The sequence below is a fragment of the Carya illinoinensis genome, chromosome 8 (genome assembly GCF_018687715.1).
Source record: "Carya illinoinensis cultivar Pawnee chromosome 8, C.illinoinensisPawnee_v1, whole genome shotgun sequence".
Taxonomy (NCBI): domain Eukaryota; kingdom Viridiplantae; phylum Streptophyta; class Magnoliopsida; order Fagales; family Juglandaceae; genus Carya; species Carya illinoinensis.
This window is the reverse complement of record NC_056759.1, coordinates 8,871,976-8,896,581: the sequence shown is the minus strand read 5'-3', so window position 1 is coordinate 8,896,581 and position 24,606 is coordinate 8,871,976. Positions and strand designations below refer to the sequence as shown.

At 37.2% G+C, this 24,606-nt stretch overlaps 2 protein-coding genes across 3 annotated transcripts; one reads left to right on the top strand and one right to left on the bottom strand.

Annotated features, from left to right (window-relative positions):
• Window positions 1-3,138: 3,138 nt before the first annotated feature.
• Window positions 3,139-5,744, top strand: LOC122319109. Of its 2 annotated transcripts, none has more exons than XM_043137017.1 (6): window positions 3,139-3,397; window positions 3,820-3,937; window positions 4,423-4,563; window positions 4,765-4,811; window positions 4,965-5,052; window positions 5,259-5,744. In XM_043137017.1, exons 1-6 carry the CDS (start codon window positions 3,233-3,235, stop codon window positions 5,351-5,353), a joined length of 654 nt encoding a protein of 217 aa, XP_042992951.1. In that variant the 5' UTR covers window positions 3,139-3,232; the 3' UTR covers window positions 5,354-5,744. The 2 variants fall into 2 exon arrangements, with proteins under 2 accessions (XP_042992951.1, XP_042992950.1); XM_043137016.1 differs by having other exon boundaries at window positions 3,140-3,397; window positions 4,756-4,811.
• Window positions 5,745-6,282: 538 nt separating this feature from the next.
• Window positions 6,283-24,211, bottom strand: LOC122319107 (epidermal growth factor receptor substrate 15-like 1). The gene is made up of 13 exons (XM_043137014.1): window positions 23,580-24,211; window positions 21,597-22,617; window positions 18,166-18,384; window positions 17,849-18,075; window positions 11,077-11,151; window positions 10,430-10,501; window positions 10,243-10,341; window positions 9,533-9,604; window positions 9,336-9,450; window positions 8,300-8,368; window positions 7,802-8,120; window positions 7,603-7,687; window positions 6,283-6,991 (listed from the first exon to the last, which is right to left on the bottom strand). Exons 1-13 carry the CDS (start codon window positions 23,724-23,726, stop codon window positions 6,533-6,535), a joined length of 2,979 nt encoding a protein of 992 aa, XP_042992948.1. The 5' UTR covers window positions 23,727-24,211; the 3' UTR covers window positions 6,283-6,532.
• Between the last annotated feature and the right edge of the window lie 395 nt (window positions 24,212-24,606).

The following is a 24,606-nucleotide window of genomic DNA, read 5'->3' as shown; positions in this document are numbered from 1 at the left end:
CACGAACAGATAATTCTTTTTCTATACATTTTTTTATATATTTAATATTTTTTAAAAAAATGTATAATATTATTTAAAAATGCTTCTTAATCACTAAGTTAAAAAAATAAAATAAAATAAAAAAGGAAGAAGAAGAAGAAGAAAGAAGAAGAAGAAGCGGAGTGCATGGTTGTGGACTGTCGTGCGTTGTACGAGTAATGCAGTAGTTAACTCGTCCAAAAAGGAGAAAGCGAGTGTGTCGCTGGAAAGTAGAGAAAAGTCCTTCAGCACTCTGAGAATTTTGTGCTTTTTCGTTATGAAACCTTTTAGTTTTATTGACCAAATTTGATTTCAAGAAGTAAAAAAACATTCCAGTACGTCATATTGTCGATGGGGTTACTATCCTTTTACCCTACTCTCTCTCTATTTCTGGTCATCTAACAGTTTTTGATTCTGAAAGTCAAGGTATGTTTTGACATAAACAAATTAACCTATGGATTGAGGGGAGGCCTGCCCCTATCTCATGCATAGCGATGATGCCCTCATGACGTAGATGAACATCGATTTCTAAAAGATTGTCAACCGTATGTTATACGACAATCGGTTAAACTTTTATATCTTGTGAGAGTTTAGTTAAAATCAGTTCTATTATACCGACTAATTTGAAACTTTATATACTGAATAGGACTTGAATTTAAAAAAAAAAAACGAGATTTCCGTATCTCAATCTAAGCTGATTTCGTTTGAGTATAAATTTTATTATAATTTTTTTTTTATATTATTGTGTATTTTCACCCACCTAATGTAATTCATTTAAAGAAATAGATATTATCTTTAATGTTTTGTATCCGTATGTTTTGTTGTCAACCTCGCGTTGGCGATGGTGCTGATATATTATGCTGATAAAATTGACTGAATTATAGAGTTTTTATGCACATAAGTCGTGTTTTAACACATTATTTATAGCCGGAAACATTATAACTTTAAACTAGTTAAAATACTGATTATATTTTAGCATAGTTAATGTGAAAATATTAACAATATGTTAGGAGTGCAAAAAATAAGGCTTGTAAATAGATATTCTCTTTCCGCTATAAAATATTTTATAAAATATTTTATTTCATAACAGAGAAATTATTTGTACAAATATCAAATAAACAACTTTCGTGTAAACCTTTATTGTAAAAAATTATTATTTATTAGTAGAACTCATTTTTTTATGAAAAGCTTACACCAAACTTATTTATTTAGAATTTATACCTAACATTACTATTAAAAAAAAAAAAAAAACCTATTGGTATGAACTATTTTTGTTGAAGTAATGTAAAACTAGAAAGAGGAGTTACATGTACAATTTGCATTTCATTACGATGAAGTCATTGTTCATCAACTTTTTAAATTGCTATATTTTAACTAGTTTTTCTAAAAGAGTGCATGATGAGGTTTATACTAATAAAGAAAATTTTATACTTGACATTACAAATAAGATAAAGAGAAACACTTTGCAACAGTCTTGTTGCTGTTAAGCGAAAAATAACCAACTAATGGACTGGCTACACGTAAGATAAAGGGGTCTATAACAGAATAGAGCGGAAAGCAATTGATTAAATTAAAGAGAAAAGCTTTGCAACATCCATGTTACTGTTGGGCAAAAAACAACCCACCAACGAGCTGGTTACTACACGTAAAATAAAGGAAAAATATAGTTGTAAGTATAATTGTACACTAATTTATGTATCAATATGATGTGATTGGTTAAAAAATAAATTTTATTAAAAACGGTGTTAATTTAAATTTTAAGTATGAATAAATCAGTATTGGTGCACAGATTAATGCGCGACTGTGTTTGTATGTAGTAAAACTCTAAAATAAATGGGTTTATAGCACAATAAAACGGAAAGCAACTAATTAAATTAAATTAAATTCAAGGACGTGACCATATTAAAATTAAATTAAAATTAAGATTAGGAGAAATAATAAATTATTAACATTGATATCAAAGTTTTTTGTTATACAATATTAATTCTAAAGTAAAAATATCAGAAAAACTATTTAAAATTGATTATTTATATGAAAAATAATAGAGATGATTTATCCTCTAAATTTTATTGAGTCACAATTGTAATATTCTATACTTAATGTGACACCAAAATAGATAGATTTTACATAAAATTTGATAAACTAGCTTAAACATTAGAATGAAATATGACATTATAAAAAATTACTTGATAGTTTATATGAAGAAAATAATTTCTAAATATTGCATATTTATAAAAATAATAATGGATGAATATTATTCTATAAAATATTGTCGTCAAAAATTTAAAACAGCATTAAATTGTGTTTTTAAAGTTTTATTTCAACATTATTTAGTAAATTATTGAGATTTAATTTTATTTATGCTTTATGATTTTGTAATAATTTTTATTTTACGAGTGATGCCACTGAGTGGGGAGAGTTAGGCCCTATTTGGTTACCAAACCACCCTCAACTCACTTCATTTTATCATTATATTTTTTTCAAATCTCTATATACTTTTTCAAATTTCTATATAAAATATAATAAAAAATTTAACTTTTTTAAATTTTAACACACTCATAATATTTTAAATAAATATTTTAATAATATTTTATTCAACTCAATTCAATTCAACGTCCAAATCTAACCTTAGGATAAGGGATGAGATCTAATATAGACAAGTGTATATTTAGTCACATAATATGCTAACGTGGTGGAATGAGATTGGAGAACTAATTAGAGCCGGAGAGCAGACCAGCTAGTCTCTAGATTTTCTCTAAAATAAAATAGAAGAAGAGTAGTTAAATTATAGAAAAATGCTGTGTCCATCGAGAGTGGCCACCGGTAAAGAATGGTTTTGTTTTTATTTAATAATTAAAAAAGTATTTTATAATAAGTTTATATTTTTTTAAATATTGAAGAAGATTTAAAAAATATTTAAAAAAAAAATTACACATTCGGTTGCCGGTGCCACTCGGCGTAGATAATAGATATAGCATTATCTTAAATTGTATGAGTCAATAATTTGGTAATATTTACAAATATAATTTATTTTATATATTTCATTATTTTGTAATATCTAAATGACAAGTAAGCCCCCCAAACATCTGAAATTAATAGTAACTTCCACGAAGTTACGATCTGTGGACTGTGGAGCGGACGGACTGTTAGGGGAAGGGTGGGGAGGGAGAAGGTGGTGTTTTAGTCGTGTTGTAGAGCTGAATCTGTGTTTTCGATGGAAGAACAAGACCAAATGCAGAGCTCCATAGAAGTAGAAGAATTAGAAGAACAACAACAACGAGAAGGAAAACGTTTGGAGGAAGAGAATGTAGTGCGATTTCTGGATTCGTTGGATAGTTACGTAACCCTGTTAGATTCGTTGTCCTCGACACTCCGTCAGGTAAAGTGAATTTCCATTCCTAACCTAACCCTAATCTGATGATATTGATCTTTTCCATATTCCTGTTACTACTACGACTAGTTCGTATTTGTTCCTGATCATACTTAAAGGAAATTGATTTCAAACAAAGAAAGAACGCAATCAAATTTGGAGATAAGAAAAGAAAATCTTGGGTTATTTTTTGGGAATTGGATGATCGAGGACTTATGCATCGGTTTTGGAAACAATTTTTGGAAAGCAGAGAATGTATCTTTGAAATATAGGAACATAAAATTGTCATGAATGTAGCCTTTTTAAGTGCTTAGTGACAGACTTGTTGATTGTTTTATGCACTTAATCTTGTTTCCTTTAGAATTTTAATGATACGTGAAGGAACCTTGGGCCTAGGGTTTTCGTGAACATCCTTACGAGTTTTTCGACAGGGATGGCTGGAATTGGCCAGTGCTCGACAATCCATGGGTGCGTCACGAATCAATGGTGCTTTGTTGGACCTGAAATTCCACTCTGCTGCTACATCGTTGCAAGTAACTCATCATGATGGTAATTTTGTTTCTGTGCTTCTCCCCTTAAAATCATTTCTATGTTGAGTGGGGAATTCCGGCCATTAAGACATCAATAAATTGAACTGGCACATTTCTAGTATGGGTTAAACTAAGATATTTTAGGGTCATTACTTGTTATTCATTTGGCCCTGCACTCCAAATTCTTACCCAAGAATGACAAAGGACATGGAATCTGAAGAGTTTTGTGGGCATTTCTCTCAGTTTAGGAGCATATACTTATCCAAAGAAAAAGAAAGGCTAAGGAGAATGTACTTGCATGCAACTGATGATTGGTGGCATATATTTGCCATTTGTTGTCACTATAGGTGATACAAAATGCGTTGGGTTTAAGATAAAGCATACCAATAGACAATCCTAGGTTTACAACCGCACATGCTCGCACATACCATATTAGTGATCCAACTTTTTTTCATTACTTTGAACTTGTGTCAAACTAACTTTTGTGATATATGATCTGTGTAGATGAAATTTTGAACCAACCACATTTTACATTGTGCAAATGGGCATCCTCTAAAAATGGATATGGAGACGAAAAGCTCAGGGAGAACAAATTGCAGACGAACTCTGATGGTCCACAGCTTAGACACCGATCCCAGTTTGCTGGTATGGTTTTGTTGTCCCCGTACAATGAAATTATGATAATCATTGACCATAAAATTGTGTAAGCTGAACCTTCTACCAACCGGTTTCTATGTAATACCGGATAACCTAAAAGGTTACTTGGCTACTTCTGCCATAACATCTTCTGAATGGAATATGTGATGTTTTAACTTCTACATTTTTATTTGCATGAAGGAACTCCAGAGAAAATTCCAGAAACAAAGGGAGCTCCTCTTATAGTTGATGATCAAGTAAGCATCTCATGATCATTAATGTTTTGATATTTGTTAAGACAGGAAGATTTGAAATTTAGCATTTTTCATTTTTAGAACCTTTCTCATACTCCAGTACCCTTAGAAGTGTAAATGGAGTAAATTGTCTACATCTTATCCCTTCCATCCTAGGTTCAAAAGGAGCGAACTAAATCACTATCAATGTTTGGGACTTTGGTTTCCCCAAAGCTTCGAGCTGCTCAACTTTCATTTGAGACAGGTGCACAACTCAACACGGTTGCTCATTAAGATAAACAAAACTCTCTCTCTCTCTCTCTCTCTCTCTCTCTCTCTCTCTCTCTATTTATCTGTATGTGCACAACAACCTACTGTCCCACATTGTAGTTACTTGTATACAATTTGGGTTTCAAATCCTTTTTTTTAGGTGCTAGGAGATGACTCATGCCAAAAATCATTTTCATGCAGCTCTGGAGACACTTGTAGAAATAGCAAATGTGCGTTTGACAATGCTTTCTACTTCTGACCAAGTCCGTAAAGAACTGGAAGGCACCGAGGGATGACGAGAGGAGGTCTATAAAACCCTATTGCTTAGATGCATCACCCCAGCATGGTTTCTCTCACAACTCAACCAGGCAATATACTTCAACAAAATAGCAGCAGTGGCAGACTGGATCTAACGTAACAATGATACTATGATGATTATGCTTACTTTTAATCTTTGCATCCAGCCTTGGAATTTAGAAATGGGAAATAAAAAATCTAGTACCAATAGGTTCTGTATTACCTAAAGCCTAAAGGTTTTCATTGGATCAATGTGGTGCCGAATCGAGATATGAAATTGTCTTTTTTTTTTTGTTGAGATAGGAAGATATGTAAGGGTTAAGCTCGTTACAAGTTTTAGGTAAGTATTGAAGCCTGCAGCAATATGAAATGTAACTTCAACATCCTCAACCTTGCTTTCTTCCTTCCTTATTTTTCCCCTTGAGCAATTTGCTGCCAAATGGATTTATTGAGACATTAGAGGAGACAACCCTCTCACTGTGGAGATTAATGCGGTTTGGCCATATGAAATATAAGGTAATTGCTGCCAAATGAATTTATTGAGACATTAGAGGAGACCAAACTCTCTCACCGTGGAGATATTGCCGTTTGGTCATATGAAATATAAGGTTCAGAAAGTCTCTAAAGTCTTACATTCATCGAGGATGAGAAGTAAGAGTCAAACAAGTACTTTATAGGCTCATAAGATTTAACAATACAATGATACCATGATCTGAGAGTTGATGCTTTTCAACCTTACGGGATCTTCCTCATAAGATAAGCAAGAAAAAGCTCGCATTCAATCAGGGGAATTGTCAAAAATTAAAAATTAAAAATCGAAGTTCTCAAACAATTGTGAGTTATGTGCCTAATTTGTTGAACTAAAGTCACTTCTGGAACAGCATGAAAGTGCCAGTCATAACAATTTCAACGATCCAGAGACTGAGGGTTTGTTACTTAAAGAACAAGCTTTTTAATTCCTGTGTTCTTTCATCACCGAAAAAAAACAGAAGTGGAAATAATACAATAAGGCCATACCATACAGCAATACGGACAAAAAAATAAAAAAACAACAATACGACCGTCGAGATTTAGTTCCAAGCTATACATTACAATAAAAAATGGCTACCATCAACAATCCCAGAAACAAAATGGGGGGAAAACTTGGGGCAGTAGAAAAACATGGTAAATTGGCCGAGCTAGAAAGCACTCCAGTTATCCGAACTCCTCTTCTGGGTTTGATTCTCCGATGAGACCTTAAATGGGCCAGAGGTGCCGAAAGGATCTGTGTCATCGAAAGCAAATGCACCACTGTGGCCAAAGTCCTTTGTGCTGCTCATAGAATCAAACCTTGTAAGCCTCTCACGATTGTAGCCGAAATCTGTGCTGCTGCTCATGGAATCAAACCTAGTAAACTTCTCCCGTGGGGAGAATCCGCTGTCATGCATGCTAAAGGAATCGAACCTCGAGGAGTGTTCAAAGAAGTGATCCCCCGCCTCACTGTACCTTGGAGAGTTACCAAACTTGGACATCGGAGTGCCAGGAACAGAATCATCAAAAGCAAATGTACTCTTTGCATGTGAGGATCCTGTTCTTACTGGGTTAATACCAAAGTCACTAGATCCAAAGATATCTTTGTGCTTCTCAGTATCTGGGTACTGCAGGATGACATCATGGAAGGAAATTTAAACAGTGCATTAACAAGATACCATGTGCAACAAAGTGGTTTGAAAGAGCAAGTATATGAATTAAGCAGTCAGTCCTCCATGATAGAAGCATCATATGCGTTCCTAGTTTCTTATGGGCCAAGGATAATAAAAGCGTTTTTCTCGCTCCAAATGGAATAGATAATACCCGTTAACCTATTCTACAGATTCTATCAATAAATTTCCCAGTCAAAATTTATGTATCAAATGGTTAGTTTTCTTCAAGCTCAAGCTCTTTACCTAGGTGGAACCTTGATTTTAACCAGCCTATGAGTATAGATTAACGTATGAGATCCATCTAAGAGCCGAATATTAGGAGTTGTGGAAATGACATTGTGGCTGAGCCTCTGTTGTTGAAGGCAGAAACAATTTTCCATTGGGCATTGCTTGTCTTACCGTGCAATTTTTATGTTATTACATAAATTCAAGGTAAATTTTGATAAATTAACAAAATCCTAGGGAGTTTATAAACAACACAAATCTTTTCCACTTTTGAGTTTATTATACACCTATTAGGAAAAAGTCCAACATATATCCATGTGCTTAAGGATGTTTTCGCTCACCTTGGTATTGGTACTGTTAAATCCCCACACTGAGTCCAAGTCATCATTATTGTCAAAGGCCCCCAAGGTTGATTCATCAAAACTTCTGCAACCATGAATAGACCATTTTAGCATTACCAAGATATATAACACAGTTAGCACAGCAGAAAGAAAGAGATGAAACAGCAAAGTAGGTGAAACAAAGAATCAATGCCTATACCTATGTGTTTCTGTATCTGCTTCAAAATCTTTTCCATAATGAATATCTGAAAACTCTTTAGATGGACTCTCAAATGCAGACCTTCCAGCAAGGCTGTCATGAGGGCTTCTGGCCAATTCATCTTCACTGTGGGAATATGCAGATTCACTCTCAAAGGCGGGTTCACTGGTACTCAAAGAATTCCCTGGTTTTCCATTAGCATATGGATCACGGTGTGAACTATCATCACCATAAGCTTTTTCATTGTGAACAGATGCAGATTTTGGTTTAGGAGAGACGGAGACATTTTTCGCATCAAGAGTGAGATCATTGACAAAACCTGAAAGTTAACACGCATAATAAATATGCATAAATAAATGTCAAAAGACTCTTTTTCTCAAACTGTATAAGCAAAGCTGAAAGCACTAGCTGGAGATAGAAAAACAAAGGGAAACAGTAAGATCTTTATTTAAAAAAAAAAAAAAAAAAAACTGGTGGGGTAGGAAGCAAGGAGCATGCCTTCATCTTCAAACTTATCCCACTCTTCATCCCAAAGAGCCGCTCCCTCTTGAATTCCAGGTTCCCAACCTTCAAAATCCATCATGCAAATTGACCATATAAGTTTTGCAGTTTAAGAAAAAATAAGCATGCTCTAGTACAAGTCAATGGCGGGAAACTGTGGCTACTCCTACAACATCAACATCTGTTTTGAAATCCACTGTTTTGAAAAGTGGACAGCAACACCTGCTTCCTCATCATATTCACAAAACATTATCTGTACACACTATTTGCCACTGTTTCTTGTCAATTGGAGGGCCATCATGCATATGGGCCACATAATAGCAGCAGCTGGTCGTGTCCAAGCCCTCTAACACCAAGAGAATTTAGTCATAGATCTCTAGAATGAAACCAAAAGAGAGTTTACCAATTAAATCCCCATGGGAAAAACAATGAAAGGTTTCTGTTAATTCAGGTGTGCATTTGGGATCCAAGTACCAACATGAGAAATGGAATCCTCACTTCAGGAGAAATCTACATAATCATTGTTATACTCAATGATTAAGAAGGCCAATCAACAGCACATTCGATTCCTAGATCAGGTAATGAGTGAGTTATAGGCTTCCTCAACTGTCGGGAAAAAGACACATTTAATGGATTAATGGACAAGAGGAAGGAACATTGTCACCCCAAAACTCCACCCAGGATACAGTGGCTGGTCACCAACCCACTTTAAGGAACATGGACTCTTTCAATGTCTTCTAAGCAAGAAATGAAATGGACTGCAAACCATTTGATGCTTTTCTTTTTTTTCTTGGCAATCAATTCAATCCTTCAATTTGGACAATAATCAACCTAAAATAGAACATGAGTGCCATAACAGATTTCAAGAACTTGGATCACTAAGGTTGCATAAATGGGAAATGCACATTTCAATACACAGGGAAGAGTCCAAAACTCATATAGAGGAGATTGGGAAAAGGCATGAAATTAATTGTATTTATAGGAAGCCACAGGGATGAGTCTAAACAAAGAATTAACATGAGATCAAAGATACCAGTTGGAAGCTCAATCAATGCAGTTGACTTAATATCTAATCCATGTTTCTTGCAACGTTCAGTTAGTGCCTTCAGTAGCTCCTCAACATCTGACTGAATACGGTCAGCTCGCACCTATAGAAGCAGCAAACGCAATGTTGTTGGACAGAATCAAAGGGAATCTACATTGACTCATAGTAGTAATGAGTAGATGTACCTGAAGGATACCATCAGCACTGCCTCCATTTTCCATGTTAACTATTGCTTGATGCAACTCCATCTTCCTCTCCTAAAAGAGAAGAATCAAGTAAAATCCAAAATCATGCAACAAATGCCCTTGAAACAAATTCTAATAATAAGGTAACAGACGGAAAGGTATAAATTCTCAATCAAGGAATGAACGTCACCAATGAGCTGCATCTCGAAAATTGGCATGTTTAATAATGTGATTGCATGGATTTCCTTACTTAAAACCTCCCCTCCCCTCCAAAAACAAGAGAGAAAAAAGCTATGCTGAGACTCACTAGTGGCAAGAGGAATCAGACAAATTGACAAATTAATGACAGATAAAATAGGATAATGAATTGTCTTCCACTTTAGCAAAATTTTCATGATGTCTTCAGCAAGAAATTATTTTATTCTATGATTGCAACTGGGGGATCAATTGTGGTGAAAAAAACATCACACCAACCATTGATGTATGAGAAACTGCTGCTCTAATTGAGCAATGACGCAAAATAAATTTCTGTAGTATCCCATATGTTCATAACTACATTTTACTGGTTTGGTCGGATCAACCAAATCTCTAATTTAAGAAATTGGCAAAAAACTATGTTGGGCATGCTATAAGCTCACAGCCTCACACTCGCATAACCTGGTCCAGGCCATCCAGGCCATCACCACATAAAAGCAAAGAATGTCTGTCACCTGTATATCACGCAATCTAGCCTCTTCAATGGTTAACTTAGATGCTATTTCTGCCACTTGCTTGTACTTCTCTTCATATTTCTTACCCAGCGATTCTGCCTGCAATACAAATTTTTGTTATGTATAGAATAAAAATCTACTTCTTTTCAGATGAATACAGCACAATTCTTTATATCATAGAGAATACCTCACGCTTATCGGCAGATGCCCTTTCTGTGATCTCATTTAGCTTATTATCACATCTGCTTTTATATAGCACCTGACAACCAGCGAATAAAATGAAAAGACAAAAAACATGATATTCACAATGAGCTTCAAGGCTGCACCTTTTATGGATATACCAAGCAGTGGTATCTATACAAGATCAAACTACACGAAACATATTAAGGATCCTAATAATTCTTCATGACAACTAACCATTTCATGATTCAACTCCAACAGGAATTTCAGGAAGTTTAGGTTTCATCATTCTATTTGTAAGTATATTACTTTTTTACTATTCCAACTGAATTTGAAATAAAGATCCGAGTTGGTACAGTCCTTGGACTCCAATTAGGTTGACTTGATCTTTTGATGAACTTTTTTCATTGATATTTTTTTTTATATCAGTAAAAATTTTATTCAACGAATGTAATAGGCAAAGCTCATGTACACAGGACATTTTTTCATTAATATACACAGCCGTTCTAGCATCACTAACTACTCCACACATAAAGTAAAGCAGCAGGCCTATCAAATACTGAACAGGTTACTGACCATTAAGTAAAGAGAAACAAAGGTTGAGTACCAATGAAAAAACTTAAAGCAAATGAATAGTAGACAGAAACTACTCACTAGTTCTTGCATTTTGGTGCGGTATAACTCAAGCTTTTCTTTAGAATCCAATATCACGTTTTGTGTTTCTTCAACCTACCATGAATAAAGAAAATATTTCAATATCCCTCGAACGCTCAAATAGTATACTTAGATAATAACATAGCTCACAAAAATAAGATGAAAACAAATAACTAGTGAGTTCAAAAAGTTATAGAAGTCACAGACTTAAGTAATATCTTGATATAAACAATCTTGCGAGAAAGCAATAGAAGAGAGATAATTAGAGACCAAAATTATACAGTTAAATGAACTGAACCACTATCTTTTCAGTCTCTTCCACCCAAAGAAATGCCACTCTTGAAATGGTTAAATGAAAACGAATGAATATAAGAAGAATAAGTTAAAGCATTAAATATTAAAAGAAAAAAAAGATACACATACAAGATCTGAGAGAGTGAAAAAGGAATAAGAAGAAGAAGCGCACACACATATATGACCAAAAAGAGGAATAAGTAGAAGGAGCATACACACACATATGGTGATAAAGATAACCCGATTTGTATTAAGATACAACATAAGAAAGTCAAGTGAGGTGTAGAGTACAGAATTAGCTCTTTATGAGCCAGAAGAGTACGGAATTGAAAGTTATAAAGACTTTACAGACAATTTTAAAATAATCTTTTCTAACAATTTCATTTCTAAAATGGGGAAACATAGAAGAGTTCAGTACACGTGTTGAGATAATTTGATGAAACAAGTGCTTAAACCAAAATCCAAAATTCCATGTTTTACAACATTTAAAACGTACCATATGAGTGTCAAATCGTGTTAACGGGTCGTGTTCGTGTCGTGTCAAAGTATATATATTATTTTTTTTTATAAGTAATAAGAAATTTTATTAATAAGCATATTCCAGGTACACTGGAGGTATACATGTGAATACACCTATTTAGGATCTAGTAACTGATACAAGGAAATCTTGGAAACTGAGACCATTCAGCTCTAGAACGATGGCCCACATAAATAAAGTCTTCCAAAAAAAGCTCCTAAACTCTTCTATGGAACGTTCCTGATCCTCAAAAAGTCTATCATTTGTTTCACTCCAAATACACCAAAGAATACAAAGAGGAGCCATCTTCCATACAGCCGCAATCTGTGGTGTCCCCGCAATTCCTCTTCAGCTTGCAATTAATTCTATCACTCTTCCCGGCATGACCCATGCTATATCCATTATGCTGAAGAAAAAATTCCAGATTTCCCGAGCAAATTCACAATGTAAAAGTAAGTGGTCTACCGTTTCACTATTCTTTCTGCACATATAGCACCATTCGGTTATGATTATGCCTCTTCTTCTTAGATTGTCCATATTAAGAATCTTCCCTAATGCTGCTGTCCATACAAAGAATGCAACATTTTTAGGTGCTTTGCTCCTCCAAATGTTCTTCCAAGGAAAATTGTTGTCTTCGCTGCATAGTAATTGTATCATAAAAGAAGCACACAAAAAACTTCCTTTTCCTCGAAGGTTTCCATACTATCTTGTCCTCACTTGTCGCATCAATAACTGTGTTATACAGCAAGCTGAGAAACTCCACCATCCCAGTAACTTCCCAATCATGTGCATCCTGGGTAAGACTTATATTCCACTCCTGTGCACCATTGCTTATTACCCTCAAATCAGCTACCATTGCTTCTTTGTCCCGAGCAATTATGAAAATATTAGGATAAACCTCCTTTAGAACCGTGTCTCCCACCCACACTTCATTCCAAAAGCCGAACCTCATGCCAATTCCCACACAAAGATGAGTGTTACTAGCAAAGGTACACCAATATTTCCTTATGTACTTCCATAACCCCACCCCATAAGTCCCCCTACTTTCCTTAGAGCACCAACCCCCTCATTTAGTTCCATACTTCATATCAATCACTTCTTTCCAAAAGGCTCCCCTTTCCTTGTTATAACGCCATAACCATTTTCCTAATAATGCCTCATTAAAGGCCCTCACATTCCGAATCCCTAAGCCCCCATATCTCAACGGAGTACACACCTTATTCCACCCTACTAGATGGAATTTGAGCTCCTCGCCTAAGACACTCCACAGAAAATCACATTGAAGTTTCTCCATTTTTGTTGCTATGCTGGCGGGGAGAGGAAATAGAGACAAGTAGTATGTAGGAAGGTTGGATAGTGTACTCTTGATAAGAGTGGTCCGCCCCCCTTTAGTTAAGTACAACATTTTCCACCCGGCCAATTTAATCTCTAATTTCTCCAACACCTCCTCCCAAATTACCTTGGCTTTGAATGTAGCCCCCAAGGGGAGGCCAAGATACTTCAATGGCAAAGAAGAGACTCCGCAACCCAAAATGTTGGCCAACCCTCTAATGTTCCTCACCTCACCAACTGCAACCATCTCCGTCTTTGCAAGATTAATTTTTAACCCCGATACCGCTTCAAAACACAATAAAATGGCCTTCAAAGCTTGCACATGTCCTGCATTTGCCTCACAAAACAGCAATGTGTTGTCCACGAACAATAGATGTGAGATGTTAATGTTTCCCATTACAAAACCAGCCAAGAATCCCCCCCCGCCCCCCACCGCAGCTGATAGCATTTGACTTAGGGCCTCCATTACGATGACAAATAAAAGGGGTGATAATGGATCACCTTGTCATAGTCCCCGCGAGTTATTAAAGAAGCCCACCGAATCTCCATTTACTAACACTGAGAAATGAGCCGTTGACACACAATGTCTCATCCACTTTCTCCATCTTGTCCCAAAACCAAATCAACTCAACATGTATAACAAGAAGTCCCAATTGACATTATCATAGGCCTTTTCCATGTCTAATTTGCATAAAATACCTAGCTCTCCCGACTTGATCCTATAGTCCAAACACTCATTTGCTATAAGAACCGAATCCAGTATTTGGTGCCCTCTCACAAAAGCATTTTGAGTCTTAGAAATAATTTTATCCATAACTGTGCTCATTCTATTAGCCAGGACTTTAGAGATTATCATATAAATGCTCCCCACCAGACTAATAGGCCTGAAATCTTGCACCTCTATAGCACCTTTTTTTTTGGGACCAGTGCGATGAAAGTAGCATTCAAACTCTTCTTGAATTTGCCATATGTGAAAAATTCCTGGAAAACCTGCATAACATCTTCTCTCACCACCTCCCAGCACTTCTGAAAGAAAGCCATAGTAAAGCCATCCGGGCCTAGTGCTTTGTCTCTATTCATTTTCTTGATTACTATGTGTACCTCTTTCTCTTCAAATGGTCTCTCCAACCAAACCATACTACTTTGGTCGATGTGCTCAAAAGCTAATCCATCTAAAGTAGGTCTCCAATCATGAGGTTCTGATAACAAGTGTTCAAAGTGTCCAGCCACATGATTCTTAATTTCAGCTTGATCCGTAAGTGCACCGCCATCCATGTTTAGGGACTCAATGGTATTGAACCTCCTGTGAGAGTTTGCAATGCGGTGAAAAAACTTTGTGCACCTATCTCCCTCCCTAAGCCACAACGCCCTTGACTTTTGTTGCCACGAAATTTCCTCCATAAGAATCACTCTTTCCAGATCAGCAACGACTTACCTTTTGCGATTGCTCCCATCTCCACCTCCCTCCAAGCTCTGTAACTCTTGAAACAGATTTTTTTTTTTTTCGTAGTGTAACATCACCAAATATTTGCTCATTCCATAACTTCAAATCCTTTTTCAAAGCCTTCAACTTTCCAGCCAATACATTACTCGGGTTGCCCTGTAAATGATATGAGCTCCACCATTGTCCCACCAGCTCCACAAACCCCTCAGGTTTTAACCACATATTCTCAAATTTAAAAGGCCTTCTACCCCCTGGGATCCCTCCACAATCCAGCACAATGGGAAAGTGGTCCGAACAAATCCTAGAGAGCCTTTTCTGAGAGAGATCTGGATAATGTTCCTCCCAAGGAGATATTAAGAATCTATCTAGTCTTGAATAGGCTTGGTTTGAGGACCAAGTATAATCACCCCCCATTAGTGGTACATCCATTAATTCCAGCTCATAAATAATTTCTGAAAATTCCCTCATAGCAAGAGTTTGTCGACCCTCCCCCGATCTTTCGCTAGGAAATCTAGTCACATTAAAATCTCCTTCAATACACCATGGAACCTCCCACCATGAAGTCATGCTTGCAAGTTCATCCCAAAGCAACCGCCACTCACAATCCAAATTAGGACCATAAATGCTGACGAAAGCCCACACAAACCCATCTTCAAAGTTTTTGAACAAGCACCCCACCGAATATTCTCCCACAAACTCATCAATATTCTCCACCACCCCTTTATCCCACATAACTAATACTCCCCCCGAGGCCCCTTTCGAAGGTAAATAGGACCATCCTGCAAATTGGCAGTTCCATAAACTCCTTATGACTCTTCTTGTAATAATCTTCAATTTTGTTTCCTGCAAACAAATAATGTCCAGCTTCCATTGTCTCAACAAAGATCGTACCTGGAGGCGTTTGTTAACCTCATTCAACCCCCTTACATTCCAGCTCAGAATTTTTGGCTTCATTTAACAACTAAAACGGCCCTTACCTTATTTCTACTATGACTTGTACTCCCCTCCTTTCCATCCTTGCCATCATAATTGATAGACCAAGTAAGCCTTCTCAACTCCCTACTTTTTTTTGATACAGCACCATGTTGATAGTGACTGGCCTCAATGGCTGTTAGCAGCGCCTTAAATTGGTCTTCGTAGCCCACACATGAGATCCCCACCACACTCTGCATCTCTATCACCTTGTTCAAGACCCAATTATGAGGTAAGGGAGTTATCATGCTTATTGGAGAAGGATATTCCTCTGAGAAATCCTCTCCCTCAAACAGAACCATTGAACCTTCCCCCTCCACCTCCCTTCTCTCCCTTTCTTCCACTTTTTCCCCTACCCAAGAGGCTTTAAACCCTTCTACATTTGGAATTTCTGCTTCTTCCCCAGGCCTAGGCTGTTCTTCACTTGCTAGGGGTTCCTCTTCCTCCAACGTCATGGTCTGTGTCTGACCCAAGCTTTCCATTGCACTCATCAGCCTTCCAGCAGTTCTCGGCTCACTCAACGTCGTGCTCTAGATCTCCTGCAGTGACTTCGGGTTGCACAAAGTCAGTTTTGAAGTTTTCGGCATTTTCTGTCCCATTGGCGAGGTCAGCTCCTCATCCACAGACGTCGGGTTACACGCAGAGTCCAGGAAATCTTCGTCGTTGCCCAGAAGTTCCCCCTCTTCCGTAACCACTAGTAAGCTGGCCTCCACCAGACCACCGTCTACCTCCTCTGAGTCCACCGAAAAAATCTGGGTTGACTTTGTCACCCTTGGCCCAAATATTGGCTTCGATATTGAAGATTTTGGCTTGGCCAAAATTTCGGATGAAGCGGGTAGCCTCCTCCTCGTATCCACCCACTTCTTTCTCGGGCTTGGGCCGAGATCCAACCCTTTACCTTTCAGCCCAGCCACCAAGTCTTGACCCACCGGTACTTCTGCATCATGGCCCAGGTCCAAGCTCAAGCCCATGTTTCATTTTTCTTCCGCCCGTTTGATAAGCCATTCAATTTTTTCCTGCATGGCTTTGACTTGTGTCATCAGCTCCTGTAACACGCCTCCCTCCCTTTCCATATTAAGGCCATCATTTTCTCTGCCATTTCCTACTACACTCTGGGTAGCAGCTGGAAAAACTACTCTCGGCAGACCTACCCTACCTCTCGGTTTGTCCCCTATTCTAACATTGGAAAGTTGGTTACTAGGCCTCTGTTGAAGAGCCTCCCTATACGACCGAGAGGCATATTGCACAGCCTTCTCTGGTGGTGGTAGGACAGCAGGGCCTCTTCCCACCTCCCTCAGCACCTCCATCAACATCCTCCATCCCCTACCATCTTTGTCCTCTGGTATACAAACAGAGTTTCTATGGCCACCTCCTCCATACGCCACCACCTCCATGTATCCACCCCTGAAGTTGGAGCATCTCTGCGCAGTGTAACCTCTTCCTCCTTCTCGATGTGCAGTATAGAAACCCTTCCTCCCACTTTTCAGACAATCTTCCATGGCTCTAACCCTAACCCGACCCGTTAAACTTATCATGTCAAAATCTCAAACCCTAACACGACCCATTAACATAACGGGTCGTGTCGTGTCAATCTGTTTTGACCCATTAGTAAATATTATGAAATAGGTTAATACGACCCGTTTCAAACTGTTTATGTAAATGGATTGAATATGCCCAAAATTAACCCGTTTAATTTGATTAAATTTAACAAAATTTTATATAAATGTTTAAATCAGAATATTAACAAAAATTATAAAACTAACTACAAGTATAAAATTACAATCTAGATAATAAAAATATCGAAATTAAAATTCTAACAATTTTACTTTAAGATATAAGGGCATAATTGTAATTTTAACTTTCTTAACGTGTCATAATGGGTTATAACGTGTCAAAACGGATTAACCCGTTATCAACCCATTAAACAATCTGTCTTAACGGGTCAACCCGTTTTGACCCGAACCCGTTAAGATCAAATCCTAACTCGCTATTATCGTGTCGTGTTCGTGTTGGGTTAATGGGTTGTATAACATATTGCCACCCCTAACGTACCATGGCCATTTTTTTGGTCCATTAAGTCAACAAAAGGTTTTCATTTCATTGCTTTTTTTTTTTTCAAGAATAATCCTATAAGGTATGAATATTTTTTCACCAAACATTTATTCACAATTCAAACACTTATGGTAAGAGAACCAAAAAGACAGGAGAGATGCCTTTTTCCCAGCAGTAGTTGCCACTTGAGACTTTGAGTTTGCTGAATTCAATCCTCCCGCATTAATTTGGTTTAAGAAGGAATCCTCTAATACAGGGGGTCCGGATTTCTGTTGATTTGATTGCATTTCACCATCAACCAGGGGGCCACTTGACTGGACAGGTGGCCTTATATTAGTTGAAGGTGCAATCAGCCGGGCACCTTGCATCCCTTGCTGCTGTCCAAAACCTAATTATAGAAATAAATGCTTCATCGAGAAAATCTAGTGGAAAAGAGGGAAGGAAATTAAAGCATATTAAAAGTAGTTCTCGCCTATACCAGGATTGGGGCCCCAAGCTGCATTTCCATAAGGGACTTTGTGTTGGCCTGTCATAGACAGCAGTGTCTCATCAAACTTGACATTAGGTGGCAGCGCAGCTGGAAGAGGGCAACCTTCCCTGAATCTTTCCATCAAATAGAGAGCAAAGCAAAATTCCCTCAAAGACAGCATACTATCATTATCCTGGTCTGACAAGTCCCACACCTGCTTTAAGACCTCTGAGAAAGGACAACAAATAAGTTAGCATAACACGACAAACTCCCCAGGAACCTTCTGAAAAGACAAAAAGAGTTCCTAAGAAACACAAGAGTACAGATCAATTCCATAACAAGAACACAGGGTGCAGTAAACAACTAATCAAATGAAACCATCAATAATACATTCTAGGGATACCATCATCCTATTGGGAAAAACAGAGTCCCTAAGAAACACAGGAGTATAGGTCAATTCCACAACAAGAACACAAGGTGCAGTAAAGAGCTTATCAAATAAAATCATTCATAATACATTCTAGGGATACCATCATCCTAGGTTGTGACAGATGTCTTAGCAAAAAGATGAAATTTGGTCCTTCCTTCACACGCGCGCATAATTCCACAAAAAGAACACAGGGTGCAGTAAAGAACTTAACAGATAAAATCATCCATAATACATTCTAGGGATACCATCATCCTAAAAGCGCAACAGATGACTTAGCAAAAATATGAAATTTGGTCATTGCTTCACACACATGCACAAACTCCACATGTTAAAAGGTTTAACATGGACGTAGTTGGACCTAGAAGCAAAAGATGTTTATTTTTTGGTTACCCCAAAATGTCAGACTGGATTCTCTTTTTATAATACTAGCAAACAAAAGGTTTTTGTGAGTAAGAATTCTATTTTTATTGAAGAAAATTATAGTAGAAATGAAAATTAGATATAAAGTTTCTCTTGAAAAACAAGTTGACAATCCAATGATTGGGTGTAATGAGAAGAATGATGAGCTAGTACCAATACCTGCTGTAAAATATGAAGCAATTACAACATAGTAGGCAATAAGTGATAAAAACAATTATTAGTGATAAAAATATAACCCTCAGCATAGTACAAAGATTATTAGACCTCCAATGAGACTCAAATTTGTAAAATAAGATCATTAAGTCAAATCAATTAAAAAATGATCCTTTTACCTCAAGGAGGCAATAAGTGATAAAAACGTTTATCATTGGAGAAGGGCATGTAATCAAATATGGACTCAATGTATTCCAATGAGATATGGACCTTAGTAGACAAACCAAAAGGTATTAAGCCTGCAGGTTGCAAACAGATCAACAAAAGGAAATTGGGACCTACTGAAAAGGTATAGACCTACAAGGCTAGGCTAGTGGCAAAAGGTTATACTCAAAAGGCTGACATTGATTATGAAGAAATCTTTTTGCCAATGGCCATACTAAAGTCGGTAAGGATTCTTATATCCATTATTGCATGCTATGGTTATGAGAGATGACAAATGAATGTTAAAACTGCATTTTTTAATGAGTACATCCAAGAAAACTTTCACGTGGATTAGCTAGAAGGTTTCATATCTCATTGAAATGAAACAAAAGTATGCAAGTTAATGATATCAATTTATGGCCTTAAACAAGTATTAGACACATTAAGGAGAGAGATTGAATGATCTAACGAGGACTTTAGGGATTTAAGTAGAGAGATTGTAATACCCGGAAGGTAGAAGCTCCTGCTCTTTATAATGATTTCCAGGGGCTTCAATTATAATTTTGACCAGTCCATTTGGAGTATAAGTCAAAATGTGGCTTGAGTTTCTCTTGGGCTATTACATATCATATCATAACCACCTAATAATAGTAGAGCATTGAATTTCATGGCCCTGGGTGAATTAGCCATGTGACTTAGCACTCATGACTACTAAGGTACTTGCTCTGAGTGAATTATTTTTTTTTACCAATATAGGACTGGGTGTTACAAAGACCTTGGTGAAGCATCATAGACACCTGGAATTGAGTGTATAAAGACGGGAGGAAAATATTTTTGGGACTTTTAACAATGCATGATATCGGCTAGACTTTGCTTGCAAGATTCCAAGAAAGGGTTTTTACCCTCAAGGCATGGAATGCATCTTTTTAAACAGATATGAAAAAACACAGAAAGAGAGAATAAGACTGTCCTCATGCTTTGGCTGTAGGAAGTCTCATCGCTTTGTACAAGACCAAATGTTAGCCAAGCAGTCAATGTTGTGAGTGGATAAAATCCAACCTAGGTCCAGACTACTAGTCAAGCAGTCAGTGTGTGGTGGTAGGGCTCATTGTGCTGTTTTTCCAGATCTTTTTCATATTTCTCAGTATCCAGATGCTTCTGTGGCTGAGTTTTTGGATTGTTCTAGCAGCTCTACTCATTGGAATGTTCTATTTTCTAGAGCTTTGAACAATTGGGAAATGGGGGCTGTTTCTGAATTGTCTGGTTTATTATATGCTACTCAGCGCGGGAAGGATATGAGAGATAAGATGGTCTGGATGCATACTGGTAACAAGAAGTTTTCAGTTCGTTCTTGGTATAGGTCGCTGTCAAGGCTGAATGGGGTTCATTCTTTTCCTTGGAATGGTATTTGGAAGAGTAAGGTCCCTTCAAAGGTTGCATTCTTTGGCTGGTCCGCTTCTTTAGGGAAGATTTTAACGTTGGATAATCTCAAGAAGAGTGGATTAATTGTTTTGGATTGGTGTTTCTGATGCAAGAAATCTGGAGAATCAGTTGATCATCTATTATGACATTGTGAAGTGACCAGGTTGTTATGAATTGAAGTGTTCAATAGGTGTGGTATGGCTTGGATGATGCCTAGGAGGGTGGAGGACCTTTTTGCTTGCTAGGGAGGGGTAATGTGCAAATTGCTGCTGTTTGGAAAATGATCCCTTTATGCCTTGTATGGTGTATTTGGGTTGAGAGGAATGGTTGATGCTTTGAAAATAAGGAACACTCGCTGGATGAACCTAGATGTTTTTTCTTTAATTCCTTATTTCAATGGGCTTCGGCTATTGTATTTAGTGGAACTAGTGTCCATGATTTTCTTGTTTCTTTTTCTAGCTCATGACATGTAATAGGTTCAGTTTTTGTATACTTCAGGTGTACTTGGCTTTGCCTTGTTACTTGTCTCAATAAAACTTTTATTTATAACAAAAAAAAGAACATTAGATCCCGGCAAAGCACATCCTCAAGTATTTGAAGAGAACCAAGCACTATTTCTTAGTGTTTGAAAACCCTTAAAAAACACACAGAGAAGGGCGTGTATTCCTTGTGAGGCAACACACTTGGGTTGAATCATGAGATAAGTTTTCTTGAATCAAAATCATGGTCTTGTGATGTATGCTGATCCAAGATTGAAATTTTCAGAAAATAGTTTGGTCAAAATGTGTTTTCCACAAACTTTCACCCTTACCTCTTGGTAATCTCCAGCTCAAAAATAGATTTCGTGCCTCCTCACCAGTGATTTTCCCATCTTTGTCGACATCTACTTTCATAAACACTTTTGCATATTTCTGAACATCAGCGGGTTTCATCTTAGGCCAAGGAAGCTGCACGTTGTCAGGAGTAGGACTTCCATGTCCAACTGAAATTCCAGGTGATGCAAGTGAGGAAGAACCTAGAGCTGAAACCTGTTGACTTGGGTTCAATGATGACTGGCCTGGCTGAATCTGACCACCAGCAGGTTGCATTGAAAATGCACTTTGCAATGAATCAAGAGAGCTCTGCTTGCTTAGAGGTTGAGGTGCACCAGAAACAAGATTGATGGCCGAAGAGGCAGGTGTGCTACTAACAGAATGGTTTGGCCCAGAAGCAAACCCATTTCCTGAAACAACTAAGTCCTTAGAGGCATTAACTGCTGGCTGGAATGCCATAGAGACAGAAGCTTGCGGCTGTGAAGCAGGCAAGGGAATTGATGGACCAACAGCTCTGGGTCCATTAGAAACTGCACCAGTCCTTCCACTTAGCCAATCGTTTGATATATTTGAGTTTGGGACATTGGGACCTGACATATTACCTCCCGTTGTGAGGTGTGGACTAGCAATACCCTGTAATGGATGGGAAGCAGTAACAGCAGGCATAGCTTGAGATGGTCTCATGACCTGATTTTGCTGAGAAGGAAAATAATGCTGGTTCATACTAGGATTTGGCATTCCTTGTGCTCTAAAGCCAAGATTTTGAGAAGATGCTAGCGCATCTGCACCCATCTGCGGAGCTGATGCAGCACCCATTGAATTCAGTCGAGGTGGAGGCGTGGCAGCAAGATTAATTTGTGGTGGAGGAATTTTAGCCGCGGCCGGACCATATAGCGCAGCATTGACAATATCTGGAGTTAATTCTCGCTTACTTTGTGCCACAGTTACAAGTTTGAGAGCGTTATAAAATTCGTTGCGACCAAGGAAACCAGTTTTGTTACGATCAGCATGCATCCATATCTGCAAGCAATTACTTGGAATATTATGATCAGCACACATCCCTAATGTTTGATTAAAAAGAAAGCATCCTCAATCAGGTATTAAAATCCATTGCACAGAAGGACTAAAAGATGGAAGGCATAATCACAAAGAAGCATGGACTAAGTATATTGACAGGAAAAAAAGGACTAAGATATAAAAGATACCAAAATATAACAATTTGCATGTTGTGAACCAGCACAGTAACAATGCAGAATATAAATTTTGCATACTTAGGTGAGCAAATCCAAAGACCATATGAAGAGAACGTTGTTGAAGATCTCAAACTTGAAAGCCTGAAATCTGAGTCTCCCATCTCCTCACATCGGCTTATATGCCCCATAGTAAGTGTCAAATGCTCAACACCATTATAATCACCCCAAAACATGAAAGCAACCGCGTGATGAGAATCAATCTCAGAAGTCGCTAATAAAATTTAAAAAAAATACGCTTCGAAGTCTTGCCTCATTTCAGTCATTCCAATATTCGCCAATAAAGGGATATACTAATTTACTAGTTTCTTTGTTCTCATTTTAAAAATAACGGTATCCTTATCCCCCAATCGCATATATATTCGCATTAAGTAAACCAGACCATTATAGACAGAGAACTTAGCAGTAACTTATTGCAGTCTCCAAGATTGATCCCAATGCTTTCACGTCTAGTTAGCAAGAAGAGACAGATAACGTTAAGGTCATTTCCGATGCGTAAGAGAACATCCATCAAGTAATAAACAAATCTCACTAGCAAAGACCAGAAATATTCAACACAGTATCAGAAAGCGCAGTTTTGACCCAATTCGGAAGCAAAAATAATTTAATCGAACATGAGGTAGCTCGTACATAATCTGAATCCGTCATTCATTCAAACTAAATGCAAAATAGCTTAATTTATCCATAAAATGCATTATAAAATGGAAATTGGAGGTTGAAAAATGGCGAAACCTGAGCAAGGACTTGTTTGGGCAGATTGGATCCTTGAAAGAAAGCAACAGCTTCAGCTCCACTGATCCTTCCATCGCCGTCGAAATCCGCTCTCCTAAAGTAAACCTCGAACTGATCCATATTCGGCCCTTGATTTTGCCCCGCCATTTCCCCTTATATTCTACAACAATTATTTCGATTCACGTTCCCGCAGACCACAACTTCAAAACTCGATCAAGAAACCATAAAATTCAAGGGAATGGTGAATCGAATGGCGAAACAGAAGATCGAAACAGTGGGAGTGGGCGAAAGAGTATACGCACGAATCGAAACAGTTTCGTCGGATCGAGGAATTGGTTGGATTAGATGGTTAGGTCGAGGAGAGAGACGGAGAGAAACAGAGTTAGTTTTATACGAATTTCGAGTTTGGAGCGTGGAAAAGGAAAGAGGAGAGGGAGAGCAGCCTTCTCTTCCTCGCAAACACGCATGGGCATGTTATATGGCGTATTGTACTGTTGACTATTGTCTACCTTGTCGATCCCGATCGACGGAAACAGAGCCAATGACAGGAAGATAATAAGGATTAACGCTATTCTTGTCCGTATTTTATCAAGTGATTTCCTAAAATTTATATAATTAAATAATAAAAAATTTTAGTAATTAAAATTTATATATAGTTGAACCTCCTATAACAGTAGAGGTTGTTCTTTTAAATTAGGTAGTATTATAATAAGCGATTTTATAAAAATATTCCTTATTTAAAATAAAATTATATAAAATAAATAAAAGCACACTAAAATCCTGTTTGGATAGTAAAAATATTTCATCACATTTCATCTAATCAAGAATTACTTTTATCCCATTTTGATTCAGAATTGATCTCAACTCATCTCATATAATTATTATAATTTTTTCAAATTTTCACATAAAATATAATAAACAATTTAACTTTTTCAAATTCTAAAATAATAATAATATTAAAAAATAATATTCTAACAATATTTTATTCAACTTTTAACTTTTACCTCAACTTATTTTTTCTTATCTT

Bases quoted from the DNA above. Each gene is read 5' to 3' on its own strand.
- LOC122319109 (XM_043137016.1), top strand. From the start codon at position 3,233: ATGGAAGAACAAGACCAAATGCAGAGCTCCATAGAAGTAGAAGAATTA. The intron at 3,938-4,422 runs GTAATTTTGTTT...TGATCTGTGTAG, and splicing joins GCAAGTAACTCATCATGATG to ATGAAATTTTGAACCAACCA. The intron at 5,053-5,258 runs GTGCACAACTCA...ATTTTCATGCAG, and splicing joins TCAACTTTCATTTGAGACAG to CTCTGGAGACACTTGTAGAA.
- LOC122319107 (XM_043137014.1), bottom strand. From the start codon at position 23,726: ATGGCGGGGCAAAATCAAGGGCCGAATATGGATCAGTTCGAGGTTTAC. The intron at 18,076-18,165 runs GTATAGGCGAGA...TTCTATAATTAG, and splicing joins AGCTTGGGGCCCCAATCCTG to GTTTTGGACAGCAGCAAGGG. The intron at 10,502-11,076 runs GTGAGTAGTTTC...GCTGGTTGTCAG, and splicing joins GCACCAAAATGCAAGAACTA to GTGCTATATAAAAGCAGATG.